The sequence below is a fragment of the Passer domesticus genome, chromosome 5 (genome assembly GCF_036417665.1).
Source record: "Passer domesticus isolate bPasDom1 chromosome 5, bPasDom1.hap1, whole genome shotgun sequence".
Classification (NCBI taxonomy): Eukaryota; Metazoa; Chordata; class Aves; order Passeriformes; family Passeridae; genus Passer; species Passer domesticus.
The window spans coordinates 40,790,985-40,806,158 of record NC_087478.1 but is presented as its reverse complement, the minus strand read 5'-3'; the positions used below and the strand labels follow the sequence as shown (position 1 = coordinate 40,806,158).

Here is a 15,174-nt window from a genome sequence, read left to right as displayed (position 1 = left end):
TTCAAGATCTAGTTAAACTTCAGAAATGTATAGTTTTAGGGGAAGTGGAAGCCTAGCAGTGTTTATGTGATCATCTCAATGAAACTTTCTTTGGTGATTGACAAATATGGAATCATGGGTTCCAAGTTTTTGAATGGTAAGGTTTAAACTTACACATTTCCCAGGGAAATACCTTGACAGACATTATGCTGGATAATGGACAGGTAACTACTGTACCAAGAAATGCTCTGTACAAAGAACAGAGTTTTTGTTGTGACAAAGATGTTCAACATGTTGAAAGTCCTCAGGGGATTTCTTGTATCTCTTGATGAATGAAGATGAAAACTTTACAGCAAGAACAGGAGATTCAGGTTCCATTTTTCACTTTTTTGGTTTTTTAATATGCTGGCTCTTAAGCAGCTTGCCTGTAAATGCTTTTAATCTTTTGCCCTACCAAAGTATCTTACAAAAACCTTTGGCAGTTTTTGTAAAAATTGACTATGGACAATTTTTAAAATGTCCACAGGGGCTGTTTATGGGACCAGAAGCTGACTTCATTGCCTAACAACATGTTTTATTCAAAATACACAGAACATGATGTGGAAAGGATTATGTATTTTATTTAAATCTCAGACTGTTTCTGGCAAACAAGGCCCTGTTTTGTTGAATAATTTTCCTAATTTATTCTTTTATGGCACAGTGACCAAGATGCTTGTAAAACATAGCATTCAATCTGTAAAGTCACGTTTCTAAATCATGAATGGCACATCATTAATAGACATTATATGAGATAAAATAAGTTTTCTGATGAAAAATAGTGAGAAGGAGTACAAATGCAGGCTTCGCTATGGAAGACCATAACTTTGCCCCATTTCTGTGGCTGAGTTGTGTAATGGCACTCTCTCGCGCTACAGGAGATCAATGTCTTCAAAATACTTTTCATCCTTGATACATGCCCCAAGGTGATAATTTAGGTTTAGAATAATGCTTATAAAAGCATCTTTTGAATTCTGAAAGAATAAATGACAGTTTTTATTACTTATATTTAAAATTTTATGTGTCACTACTGATGATAGAAGGAAACTTAAATATCTCTTACTTATTTCCCAAAAGATCCAAGATTTAATGCAGCTGTAGAGCAGAATGACCCTCTTTCATCAGTGTTGTAGTTGGTGTTGAAAACTTTCACCACAGGCCTGGCTAGCTATCTGATTTGTTTGTTGTTTTATTTTTCTAAATCTCTCTGTCCTGGTTTGAGCAGGGATAGAGGTAATTTTCTTCCTAATAGCTCGTATAGCATTGCTGTTTTGGATTTAGTAGGAGAATAATGGTGATGACATGCTGATGTTTTTAGTTGTTACTAAGTGGACCTTGCTCTAAGTCAAAGACTTCTCAGCTTCTCATGCCCTACCAGTGAGAAGGCTGGAGTGGCACAAGAATCTAGGAGGGGACATGGCCAGGGCAGGTGACCCAAACTGGCCAGAGGGATATTCCATAGCATATGGCATCATGCTCACCATGTAAACTGGGGCAAAAGCTGGCTGAGAGCCACTGCTGCTTGGGAACTGGCAGGTCAGTAGGTGGTGAGCACTGGAACTATGCATTACTAGTTTTTGTATTTTCTAATTATTTTGTTACTATTTTTACCCTTATTGTTTTCTTCTTTTTATGTCCCCTTAAACTGTCTTGATCTCAGCCTGTGGGTTTTCCCGCTTTTACTCTTCCGTTTCTCTACCAGATCCCACTGGGGAGGAAGAGGGAATGAGCAGCTGTGTAGTGCTTAGTTGCCATCTGGGGTTAAACCACAACACTCTTCAAAATACAAAATCACTTTCCTCACCAACATACATGTTACATCACAATTTGGAAAGTTCTCAGCTGGGGTTTTTGGGGGATCAAAGTGAAAACTTTTTTTATTTCCTGTTTCAAACCTTTTTAAGTTGATGCAGGTGCTGCTGTCTGGAATATATCCAAAGAAGCCAGCTTTTGTGAAAAGTAGATTGGGAATACGTTTTGTGTCAACAGTTACTTATCAATGGGAGAAACTGCTCTGACTAATGAGGAGAGATCCCATTTAAAGGTTGCCAGTCTTAGTGTTGGTTTGTTTGTCTTCATTTCAGAAGCAACACCTGGTTGGATGCTGCACCATTGTGACAGTTGTAACAATACTTAGTAAGAGTTAGGGAAATCCTATATTTATACTTTTTCACAGAGGAGAGTCTGTGAAACTAAGGTACTGTAGAAAGTAAATAAATAAAATTTGTAATCTGAGAAGAGGTAAGAGAGAAAATTTTGTTTATTTCCATGAGATTTGGGGGGAGTTTATGTTGCTTTTTTGTCATGAAGCAATGAAAGTCAAATAGACTTTTTCATTATGCATAGCCAAGACTCAAACATTAGGGTTGATTTTCATAATTACATGAAGACAACACACCAGAAAGATGGGAGTATAAATACAGAAGCAAAGGAGCAGCTTTTCCATAAGAATGCATTGTCCACTGTCACTTACAATGGACAGTACCAGGCTTTTAACCATCAGAACAGTGAAAATATGGGATAATTTCCCAGGATTCACTTCAGATCCTCTGTTGAGTTCTGAATACCTCACTACAAGGAGGACACTGAGGTGCTGGAGCGTGTCCAGAGAAGGGCAGCAGAGCTGGTGAAGGGTCTGAAGCACAAGTGTTATGAGAAACGGCTAAGGGAGGTAGGCAGCTCTTTCACCTGGAGAAAAGGAAGCTCAGGAGAGTAATAAGCTCTCTACAGTCACCTGAAAGGAGTTTGTAGCCAGGTGAGAATTGATCTCTTCTCCCATGTAATGAGCAATAGAACAAGAGGAAATAGCCTCAAGTTGTGCCACGGAGTGTTTAGATTGGACATTAGGAAAAATTTCTTCACCAACATGGTGGCCAAGCACTGGCACAGGCTGCCCAGGGAAGTGGTTGAGTTATCAACCCCAGAGGTATTTTGAAGATGTATAGATGTGATGCTTAGAGACATGATTTAGTGGTGGCAATGCTTAGTTTACAGTTGGACTTGATCTTAGAAATATTTTCCAATCTGAATGATTCTGTGACTATTCTCTCCAATTCCACTTCTCTCTTTCTATTTGGTTTTATCCAGTCCTATTAAAAATATAAGCTATCTTTTCAAAGGAGTGGGATACAAAAAAGTGTTATTGGATCCTACCTATTGCAGGAGTTACCTGAAGCCCACAGTGTCTTTGAAAACTGATACCTGCTGTGGCACAGGGCAGATAAAGTTACTGAAGAGATTTATGCTCCAAGAATACCAATCTTCTGAATGTCTGTCAAGGAGGACTGGCTAGACCTATCCCTGTATGTTGTAATTCAGGTTACTAATATAGTTTACCTTTAGTAGCAGATGATGCCAATGCCGATGCCAAAGCCATTCTGAATGGACTGCAGAGGACCACATTTGCCTGATGTTGGTCATGAGACCTTCACAATGAGAGAGGGACTGAGGAAAGCTACTGAGGTTGGATCCCATGATATTTGTCATGATAAAGCCATATCATTAATGCAAACTCTATTTCTTCACCTTATTCTGCATATTCTTGTAGACCACTAATGTAGACAGCAACTATAAAAAGTCAGGAAATGAAAAGTCTTCCAATATGTAGTACAATACTGATGTGAAAAACTGTCATCCATCAGCACTGCCGAAGCTTATACTGGTGTTGGCATATCAAAGAGCTCCAAACAGTGTCCTTTAATCACAGCTAAGCTTGTAATTGTAAATGTAATACAGTTAAGGTAGATGCTTGAAACACAGTCTCGACTATACTGGCATCTAGTTTCAGTCTGTGTTCAGCAATTAGCCTTTTGTAACGAGGTCTCATATCAAGCAGGTCAGAGAAATTAGTTCTGGATTTATATCCTTATAAAGATACAGCCTGTCAGGGATGTTATCAAAAAAATTCAGAAACAGAACAGTGTCTTTCTGAGAACGTCTTTGATTTAAAACCAAGTTGACAATTCTGTGATGCAAATTTCAAAAATCATCCCCTAGTTATATAAAAAAGTATAAAATAATTCAAAATAAAGGGGAAAAAAGAAAAGCACCTAAACTCCTTTTAATGTTGTATAAGTATTTTTTCCTGTTGTTTGCTTTCCACAGGCTTAAGCATAAACTGAAAATTCTTCAGATTAATAATGCAGGTTATTACCTAGTAAAGTTTTTGTGTATGAGAGAACATTTTTTGCTTCATACTAAGAATGATATAGAAGGGAGGACATTTTCATCATGTACATGTGTTCTGGTGTATGCCAAGTATCAAAATAGCTATTTTCACTTTTCTAGATGATTTTATTTATTTTAATTTATTTTGCCAGTGTAATAGTTCTTCCAACCCAAACAACTTATAATTTGTAGCAGATGGTAAAAATTAAAGATCCAGTACAGCATCTCTATAACAAGTCTTATTTCCTGTCCTTTACTGGTGCTTGAAAGTCCAAGAGTAAAGAAGATTGCTTGGTATATATTTTCATTATAATTCAAAAGAATATTTAATATGGTGGATTTTTTTTTATGAACTTGGCAAACAAGCAAGATCTCTGAAATAGATCTTTAGAAAAAATCTTTAATTAAGTATTTGATCTAAGAGGATGACTTTTTATTCCCTGAGGAAGACAGATCATCCACCTCCATACAGTGTGAGGAGCTTGTCCTCCCTGGAAAGATAATCTTGTATCTTATGTTTCCCTCGATTTCAAATTACTTAAAAATGCCTTTGGATCTATGCTAGAATTCCATAAGTTCACAGTAGGAAAAAAAAAAAAAAAAAAAGACATCTTCCTCTTTGAAGTTTTTGGGAGGTTTTGTTGAGTCAACTGAAGTCTGCTCTTCTGCTAATTTGTGTTTTGATTGTGCATGTATTTCGATCTCAGTGCCTTTGTTACAGGACAAGAAAGTATTGGCCTTTATCACTCTATAGATAGAAAGATGACAAAATTTCAGTATCAGTCCTGGAAGTTTGCTGTGGAATTTTGCAAGAAGTGGAAAAGAAAATCTCCCTTTTACAGTACACATGTCCTAAAAAGACTGCTAAGTGCCGGACCTCTGGGCATCCTAATAATCTCTTATTCTGATTTTATAGGAAGATTTCTTTCAAAATATAGGCATTTTAAAAATTCTTTCTTCCAACTGAAACACTTTTGTCCTTTAAATCTCCTGGCTCTTTTACTGAACTAGAATGCCACCTGATGGATTATTATCAGTAAATATTTATTCAGACGCTTTTATACGAGTTCCAGAGGCAACATTCGTGTATAATTACCTGTCTCTTGGTAACTTCACTTCCCAGTACTTGGGAACTAAACAAACTGGCTGTCATCCAGGACAACTTTGGGATGCATAGAAACTGCCTGAATCCCTGATTGTCAAGTGAGATTAAAGAGTGGACAAAATTTATTATGGATCAGATAATATTTTTAAAGAACCAGAGCTTATATTTTTAGAACAGCCAAATATTTTGCAATGGTATCCTTATAGAGATTGAAAATAAATATGTTAATTCACAAATTAAGACTTTTTTGTAGTTAATGAGTGTAATTGCAAAATACCTGAATTGCATTGATCTGCAAGGCAAACTCTCTATCAATTTACAGTTCTTGCTTATCACATTCATCTTGGTTTCAGCTGAAACACACAAACCAAACTCAGCGGGAGTTTGGATGTTCCTTACCAAGTGCAACAGTAGCACATTGGCTGGAACAGCCAGCCACATCTGTCAAGAAGAGCTGCAAGGGGTAGAGGATAATAGCAATTGGCCTGAGGTCATATGAAATGAAGTTGGCATATAGTTTTAAGCAGCTTCCTGGTTTTCCCAAGGTCTGGATGGTGGGAAAGAATGGTGTGACTCATCATTTTCTCAGCACTGTTAAGACTACATATCTTAAATTTGTCTGATTCAGGAAATAGATGTGAATAACTTGGCAAAACTAGAGAATGGTTTCTCCTTCCAGCTGAAAAATTAAAATACGGGAGAAAAAGTAGTTCTGCATTAGCACTTAACAGGTTTGGGACTACCTTTTATCCATTGACCTGAATAGAATTATTTCCAGTTCATTAAGAGTGTACTTTAGGAAGGGAACTGGCCTATAAGCATCTGAATACAATTGGCTTTGCAAAAGCAAATGGCTTGCTTTTGCACATATGGCTGGTGGAGTCCAGCAAGTGCCACTTTAACATTCTGCCACAAATGAACAGTTAGATGAAAACTCCCATTCTTGTCATTCTAGAGGAGTCCCCTGGGGACACACAAGTGAGTGTAAAGGTGCGGGGGAAGAGCTTCTAGGGCTGGGAAAGTCACAGAAAGGCAAATACAGTATTGCCACAAAAAGATCAAACAGCTATGAAAGCAGCTTGCCTGTTGAACTCATTTGAATGTAGGTAGCAATGGCACCTCTCCCTGCTTATATCTGTAGCATGAACTTGTTAATTTCCTTCCCCTTAACCCCTTGAAATACCTCATGTTATGTATTTTAGATATTATATGCAGAACTGAGTAGGAAATATACTGTGTTTTGTAAGTAACCAAATATATGGTCAAATATTTTGTGTCCAAAACATTCTAAAACTTATTTTGAAAAAGAGTGATTAGTATTTCTATAGTCTGTGTTTAAATCAAAATGCAGAAAAATAACTCTGACACTTTCTGTTGCTTACTTTTATCATCATACTCCTTACTACACATCATTGTTAAAAAAATTAAGAGTGGTATCAGTCACTAGAAAAGAATGTATCTGGATTTTGTAATCGTAACAAAGCATGGAGGGTGTGATCCAGAGACTTTTAGGTGGCTCACCCCTGCAGAGTGACTCACTGAGCTGGAGTTATGCATTTTGTTCATTGGACTGCCAAAAGATTGTTCAAGAAAACTCACAAGTTGACTGGGGAGCTTCACAGAAGTTAGGGTGCCCAGATGGAAGAGCATGTGTGAGACAAGGATACACACAGACATTCTGATGCCTGTTCAGTGAACATGTCTATTTTTCTACATATTGGCTTGACAATGTAAAATGCATAAATGTTGTGAAAAATAAGGGTCAGGAGTACCAGTGTACCCCTCATTTGCCCCTTTTAGCCAGCAACCCCTAATAGACAGGAAATCAGCTCCAGTGGTAGATGTGGCACTTGGGGACGTGGCCTTCTGGTGAATTTGGCAGTGCTGGGTTTATGGTTGGACTTGATGATCTTAGAGGTCTTTTCCAACCTAAATGAATCTATGATTCCATGGTAATTACAAGGTAGATATATCAGAGGATCACAGCTCAACTCCTGTGAGTTTGAATGACCTTGGTTGCAGGAGGTGTAACCCAGGTCTGTCACTTAGAGAGCACCCTAGGTGATCGGCTGTTGTATTTGGTGAGACTAGTGCCAGTTTTGATGGCCAGGGGGTGTGCGCTAGACTTAATCCTTAACTATGCTTTATTCAGCAGTGCTTCCTTCAGCTACTCTGAAGTAATTTCCTGGGTACTTAAGTATGGACGTGACATTGCCAGTTCCAAATGTGCTCGCCAAGTACTTCATTATTGCAGAGCTAGGTGGTCGTGAGTGGATGACTTCTTTTTCCACACTTAACTCACTTTTTCAGGGGCTTGAGCAATGTTTAGCACTTAAGCTGTATTTAGGCATGGCCATGTTGGGGATTGAAATTAGCACTGCCATTTGCAGGTGTGAAGGTGTCACTGAATACCATGTAAATGGTAATTGGATTACATTCTGTATAAATGCTCTTATTTCATTTAAAGATTTTTCTATGCTGGCAGTTAATTTCTTAATTGGTTTAAGACAGTTCTTCCACTACTTTAATTCTTTAATCTCTATCACAGCTGAATAACTAAATAGACATAGGAAAGAATTACTGTGCTTCTATGCATCTGGATGCTTTGTGGTTTAAAAAAAATAGCAGAGAAATATATTTTCTTGCTATTTACATTTTCTCTACATCTTCTAAGAAAAGAAGATTTTCAAGGCATAAGTGTGAAAATTAAGTTACCTGTCCATGACTGACCAACCTGTGTTGTCTGTGGCAGAAGTTCACAAGCTGTGTCTCAGCAAAGCAGCATATAAACACTGTCTGAGGGGCCAATATTGAAATATGTTCCTACTCCAACAGAAGTGAAAATAAATTTGGGAATCCTAGCCCAGGGTGAACATTGTTCCACATTGTCAGCTAACCTACTTCAGCTGTGGCTTGGTTGTGGTTAATTGGGTGATTTGCTCAGGAAACTGGGCTGAAAAATTCCATGGCTAATATGATTTGAATACAAGAAATTTTAAAATGGAGAACCTGTTCATCTGTGTAGTTACTACCTCTCCCTGTGCTTAAAGTTTTTTTGTGGTTTGTTATTTGCTTTTTTTTTAATGTCTTCTCCCTACTTGCGATTAAAAGTGTTATCAGGACAAACTAGATATTTGGGAATGTCCAGACTTTCCAAAGTATGGTTTATTTAGCAATGTGGTATTCCCCTTGCTGCTTTTCACTTAAGGAATTAGCTAAACATTAACATGATTGAGTATCTTTCATAGCATACTGTGCAAGAGATGCTAAACCACTCACTCAGCAGCCTTTGTCAACTCTTCAAATTATAAATGAAATGAATAAATGAAAAGGATGTTGATTTACAACTGAAAGGGTGGTCATCAACACATTGGATCACTGGCTGAGCTTCTAAAATGATGTTTACTGAAATTCTAGATTATGGCTTATAAGCAATGGTGCAAATCATTTGCAGAATAAACAAATTTGCATGCTTGAAATCTTCAGTTTTAATTATCCTTTTGAGTCTCATCATTATTTGTTTCCCCTTGCACAAACTTAAACATTCACTATTTAATAGACTGCAGAATCTAAAGACAATTGAATAATTTTAAAGCCAAAAATAGGAAGATGCACTTTGGTATAAAGGTCTGCCTCCTGTCTGCTATATATCTTCCTGCTAATAAATTATGTGTGATTAAATTCTGAGGCCAGCTTTGAAAAATCCCATGTTAACTTAGGGGTAATAAAATATGGAAATCTGTTATGAGTGCTGTGTAGGTAACTTTTATTTATGCTTAGTAAAGTATAAAATGGGCATCTCTATTTATAAAGCTATTGTTTAAGGTTCCCATTTATTCTGTCCTTGATTTAATTCAGTCTATTCAAGTTTTGCTCAAACAGCAGGTTTGGTCATTAGTAAATAACACGAAAATAGTTCAACCCTTTGATCTGTACAGTCCTTACATATAATGTGCCTGAAGGCATGCGTAATGTAAATATTTTGTAAGTGCAAATAATTAAAAGATTTTGTATAATAGACATGTTGAAACTAGCAGTATTTTGAAGGTTTTTCAGTTCCTGTTGGATGACACAGGGAGAAAATATGCAGGAAAAACCTCAAATAATCTCAAAATTTACAAATCATTTGGTTTTAATAGCAGTTATAAAATTATTATGCTTTTAAATCCCAACCATTATTTACATAGGAGAAAAAGTATTCTTATTTATTTCCATAATTATAGAATGTACAGTGATTTTAAACTTCAGAAGTACAAAAATTGACAAGGTGCATCAAAATTCTGATTTTATTTGGAGCATGCTGCTGTATTTATTAATATTACTTAGTTGATCTGCTGAAAAAGCGTGTCTAGTTAAAGAATTTTGTTGCTTTTTTGATTGTTAGACTGTTGGGTTGAACATCATCCTATGACCATGACACAGTTCAGTGAACAAATTCCATCTTTACATACTAATCAATACTGAGGAATCTAAGAAAGAAATTGTCAGTTCCTGGTTTGAACTCCATCTCCAAGGAACATGTCAGGGAAAAGTTCCTGCCAGTGCAACTGCTAATGTACTGGTTTACTCCAAAGGTTGAACTACTTGAAGGCAGTATAGTTATCACTGTAGTTATAGTATAGTTGTAGTATATAGTTGTCGTTAACTTCTTGCCTTTTTACAGCAAATAATTTCTAAATATTGTGATTGAGGAGGTAGCCTGTTAACTCGAGGTCACCTTTTGTTTCCTCTGTGATCCTGGAGCTTATGACAGAAGGGGACACATTTCTCTTGATCACTTGAAACCACTTCTTAAACAGCTTTGAGCTCTAATACACTTCAAGGAGCTCTTGAAGGTCCTTTCTAAAATGAGCAGCATCTTTGCATTTCCCCAGAGCTCAAATTGTTCATATATATATAACTGCAAAGCTTTCTGTAGCTTAAAACACAGAGATTTTGTAAGATGAGCTATTAATTATTCTCAATCCTTCACACTGGTAATTATTCTCAGTAATTATTTGTACAAATATTAAAATAAAATTATTTCTAAATGCTAGTTTTGTTGAAGCAAGAGACATTCCCAAAAGACGTTGCATATTGTAAATGTACTTTGCTCAGAATACTTTTGATTTCTTTGTGGTGTCTGAGGGTAAAGTTTAGGGTAAGGCAAGTGCAGGCTCCACTGAAATCAGCAGTCCTGGCTTGTCTCATCTTTGACAGAGCATTTCAGCTGCGTCAGTTGCTTGGATCAGAAAGCTGAAAAATAATACAGGAAAACAAAAATGGAAGTTGTCTGCCTGGTACAACTGACTAAACCCTCACTGCCAGTGCAAGAGGTAGGGAGAGGAAGCTGGATTGTCTTTTCTACCAGCAGCCCACACTGGTTTTACCTAAATATGTCAGGAAGCTGTATTCTAACAAAGCAAACGACCAGTTTTAGTTGTAGGATAGATACAAGATTTAAGAGATAAAAGATACAAGAAAGAGATTACTCATGTCATTTAACAGCTCTTTTAGCTAAAGTGCCTGACACTGTTCTGTCAAGTTTATGAAATTCCTGAGCAATCTTTATTATCATTCTTTCTTAGGCCCTCTAGATTACTATAATGATACATCTTTTTAATCTGTGATTTCTCTCTTCTTTTCCTAGAGAATTGTGTCGCTGTTGTTTCATTTGCTTTGGTCTTAAATTGAAAGGTTCGAGAGCACATGAAGGCAAGGGTGGAGGCTGGAGTTCTCTACCTGTCACACAGAACAGACGGGGCTGAGCTGTATCTTAGTTTGTGCAGAAGCAAATCCTGATCTGAGTCCTGCCCTTATGGAGGCTGAGGAGCCTGCACAGGCAAATTCCATACTTGCCGTAAATGTACACCATCATCAGCTTTTGCTGACAGCTTCAGTCAGCTGGCAGAAGAAGCTTCACAACCCGAGGCAACTTTTGATTATCCATAACTTAAATGCTTTAACATTCTGGAAATAAAGATCTGCAGCTTAAACTTGGCACAGGGCTCTGTGGGAAACCAGTGAAGCACAAGGAACAACAGAAGGCGAGGAAGTTCAGGCAGTGTAGCCAAGGAGACACCCAGGTGCATCGCAGCTAGTTATCTGGTGCTTTTCTGTGTGAGTCTCACAAGCCTGTGTAAGTACATTGCATTGCTGTTTCCAACAGGATTTAGGAGGGGAATGTAGTGCCAAAGCCAAGTTGGCACTTCTGAGAGGCCAGAGCACGTCACTTGGAGAAGATGTACTGTATTGCTGCTTGAGATGTCAGTATTTGGGCAGAGTCCAGTTGTGGGTTTGCTTGCAGTTTAAGTACTCGAAATGGCTGTGATTATGAACTTTCTCCCTTTGTCTTGATGTAGTCTGGTATAATTTTGTTCTTTATAATTTATCACATTAGAGCCACAGATCTATCAAGTAAAGGACAAGTATATAATCAATTGTATTTTCATGATAAAGAATATTGCAAGATTTATATCTTTCTCTTCTTTGTTATCTGTAAACTTTGCAAAAACCCAGCTAAGCATGATCATGTGTAAGTAACCTAATCGCTCAACACTAGGGTTTCCATTAACACTCTAAAGATAATTGCTTCCAGAAAAGATCAATTAAGTGCATTTTTGTGGATTCCTGCCATGAAGATGATACTGTAATGGTACAAGTATGCCTTCATGAAGGATAAATAGTATTGGTGCCTCTAGACAACGCATATGAGAAACATTACTACAATCTCTTGTTACTTCGTATTTGGCTATTGCTTACTTGGGGTTTCTGTTTATTTTTTTCTTTTTTTGCTAAACAGACTTGGATTATCACTTGCTTTTGTCTTCAACTCCTCCTACTTAATCCTCTTGTCAAAGCCCAGAGTTCCTGCGGGAATCCAGTCACAGATGATGTGAATGACATTGCAAAATTGGTAAGTACCTTTTATTTTATGTTATTCCGTATGTTAAAAAAATAGTGTCTAAGGGCACTTACATTTCTAAGCAAAGTTATTAAGTCTGTATTGGAACTAGGGGAATATTAAAAGAAAATCCATCAACATCTGTCACTTGAACAAAACCATTTTTTGCAGTGAAAGTAGTTCTAGTGTTAATTGAAGAGATTACCTTGACCAAAATGGAGTGTATGTATATATGTAGTTTCCTGACTCCAAACTTCAGTCAAAATTGCCAAAAATCTTTATTTCCTCAAACATTCTTTCAGAGCAGATTGTTCCCCATGCAGATGAAAGATTATTGTCTTTGTGTTACTGACTTGCATGGAGCAGACCGGCAGCAAACAGCTGAATTGAAGCAGAATTCTTTACCTCGGGTACATGAAAGACAAGTGCCATATATAAAAATAGAGTGATATTAGACATTGTTGTAGCAATCAAAGCAGTAACAATTTAACAGGTTTTGCAGTCTTTGGCTGCGAGTGGGTTACACGCATTATATGTTTCTCTGCTTGCTGCACCCAGAAGTTTAAGTCTGAAGGACTCACAGCTTCATATAAAAACTAAATTAATTTAAGGAAGTTTTAACTGTTGCTGAATTTACCACTGCATTAACCTGAAAAACAGCATCTGCTTGTGAAGTCAATTGGTGTTTAGCTCCAGTGAAGTTAATAATTATGCTATTTTGCAGTAGTGCAGGATATAACACTGAAGTTTCTAAGAAATAATATATACTGAACTCTTGGCAAGCCTATCTACATCTGTGTATTGAATCCAGCTGAAAATTGTGGCTTCATTGTGGGAAAAAAGTTGCAACATCAGTGTTATTATTATCAAATACTTATATTAAAACCCCTAGCATTGGCTGCCTGTGCAGTGTTCTTAATTTGTTTTCTTTGGTCCTTTTTATACACATTAGCACATAGTGTAAGTCTCTAGGTGTGCTCTATAGTCCTACTTAAATGTTTAGTGCTTCAAATTAGTTCCTTTAGGCAGAATTTTGAAGTATTGGCATATTTATTCCAGATAATATTTCATCTCTTGGAAGAGTATTAAGCTTTGATGTAAACCTGTTGAAAGCCTGCAAGAGCAACAGAATTCCTGTGAGGGCTGGTGAAATTGTGTAGTTCAGGAATAGTAATAACTTTTTTTTCAGTTATGTCTCCTGAGATCAAATACTTTAACTTTCACTTTAGTATAATCTAAACTTCAAGATTGTATAAATACAGATTACAAAAAATATGCAAGCAGCTTGAATAATCACACTGTCCAGGTTACACTGTTCTTCTGCTGCCCAGCTTGAGTAGAGTGGGGTTGGGCTAAACTTCTTTCGGCACTCGTCCATGAGGATGTTGTGTGGTTATTCTCCTGACTTAGACATATCTTTCAGATCACCATACAAATGCAAAATTGAGGTGAAGTTTCCAAGTAAATTCAAAGATACTTTGGGTTGGAGAAATAACCGAGAGATGCAGAAAGTACAAAGCCCCAGATGCATTGATTCTCTCTGTTTTGAGTTGCATGAGTTGTTCTGAGAATGTTTTGAGGAAAATCTGTCTCCCTGTTTTGTCTGTGTTAATATTTGCAGAAATAATTTCAATAAAGTCACTTGAGAATTAAAAGGATAAGATGAAAATAAGTTTAGTACCATCAGTTTAGTATAAGAACTCTTTGTTCCAATAACGTGACCAAATTGCATGGTGATCATTCTCTTTTGAAATTCTACAACATGGCAACTAGACATTGAGAACAAAATTTAAAAAATACATAATCAGGTTTGACGTACTTTTAAAACAAAACTTTGTTAGCTGGCAGTGTGAATATGAGAAGGGAAAAGCCTGCAGAGAATACTAACTGATCATACTACTTTGTAGCAAGTACAGGTTTTTTTATGCTCTATGACCTATATGTAGTACATACAAAAAGGACTCCAACATGATATTATTTAAAAGTATGGTTCAAAAGACCCGAAAACTCTTGCAAATTGAAGTAAAAATTTTGTACCATTTCTGCTTTTTGAAACACAATATACTGATTAAATTCAGTGATATTCTAATGATGTGTATCTTCAAAATTCAACCCAACCCCTCAGCCACTCCTCATATGACTCACTCTCTAGATCCCTCCCCAGCTTTGCTGCCCTTCTCTGTTGTTCCTCTTGCAGTGAGGGGCCCAGAACTGGACAAGGGACTTGAGCTGTGGCCTCAGAATTGCCAAGTACAGGGAGATAATCACTTCCCTGGTCCTGCTGGCCACAGTATTGCTGATACAGACCAGGATACCGACAGCCTTCTTGGCCACCTGGGCACAAGTTGGATCATGTTCAGCCAGCCCTCAACCCCCAGGTCCTTTTCTTCCAGGCAATCCGCAGGTCCTTTTCTTCCAGGCAGCCACTGTTCCCCTAGCTGTAGCACAGGATAGAGTTGTTGTGAGGAGTGCAGGACCTGGCACTTTGCTTTATTGAACCTCAGACAACTGGTCCCAATCGACTGATGGAGCTTGTCCATCTCCCCCTGCAGAGCCTTCTTACTTTCCAGCAGGTCAACTCTGCCACACAACTAAGTGACTGAGAGTGCTCTTGGTCACATGGTCCAGATCACCAATAAAGATAATAAATAAAATTATACTGGCTGACCCCAGTAATGAGCCCTGGGGAACACTAATCACCACCTCGTTGTGGCACCCATTCACCAGCAGTCTCTGGGCCCAGCCATCCAGAGAGTTTTTACCCAGTGAAAGGTGTACTTGCCCAAAGCATGAGCTGCCAGCTGCTCTAGGAGTATGCTGTGGGAGACAGTATCAAGGGCTCTACTGAAATCGAGGTAGACAACATCCACAGTCTGGATTTTTGTCTGCTGATTCTATTGGCTTTTAAGTAAAAGTTTTATTTCTTCACTCATCCAAATAATCTGTGCCTGTAGAACATAGGGTCTTTAATAAATATCCTTCCCTTTCACACTGAGAACAAATT

The 15,174-nt window shown here is 37.6% G+C and overlaps 1 protein-coding gene across 1 annotated transcript in view; it reads left to right on the top strand.

Annotated features, from left to right (window-relative positions):
- The window catches only part of KITLG (KIT ligand), a 56,209-nt gene that overhangs the window by 13,490 nt on the left and 27,545 nt on the right, over positions 1-15,174 (top strand). Inside the window, exon 2 of the mRNA XM_064419674.1 lies at positions 12,069-12,182. Within this exon, the coding sequence (XP_064275744.1) occupies positions 12,069-12,182 (114 nt within the window). The remainder of the gene's footprint in view (positions 1-12,068; positions 12,183-15,174) is intronic.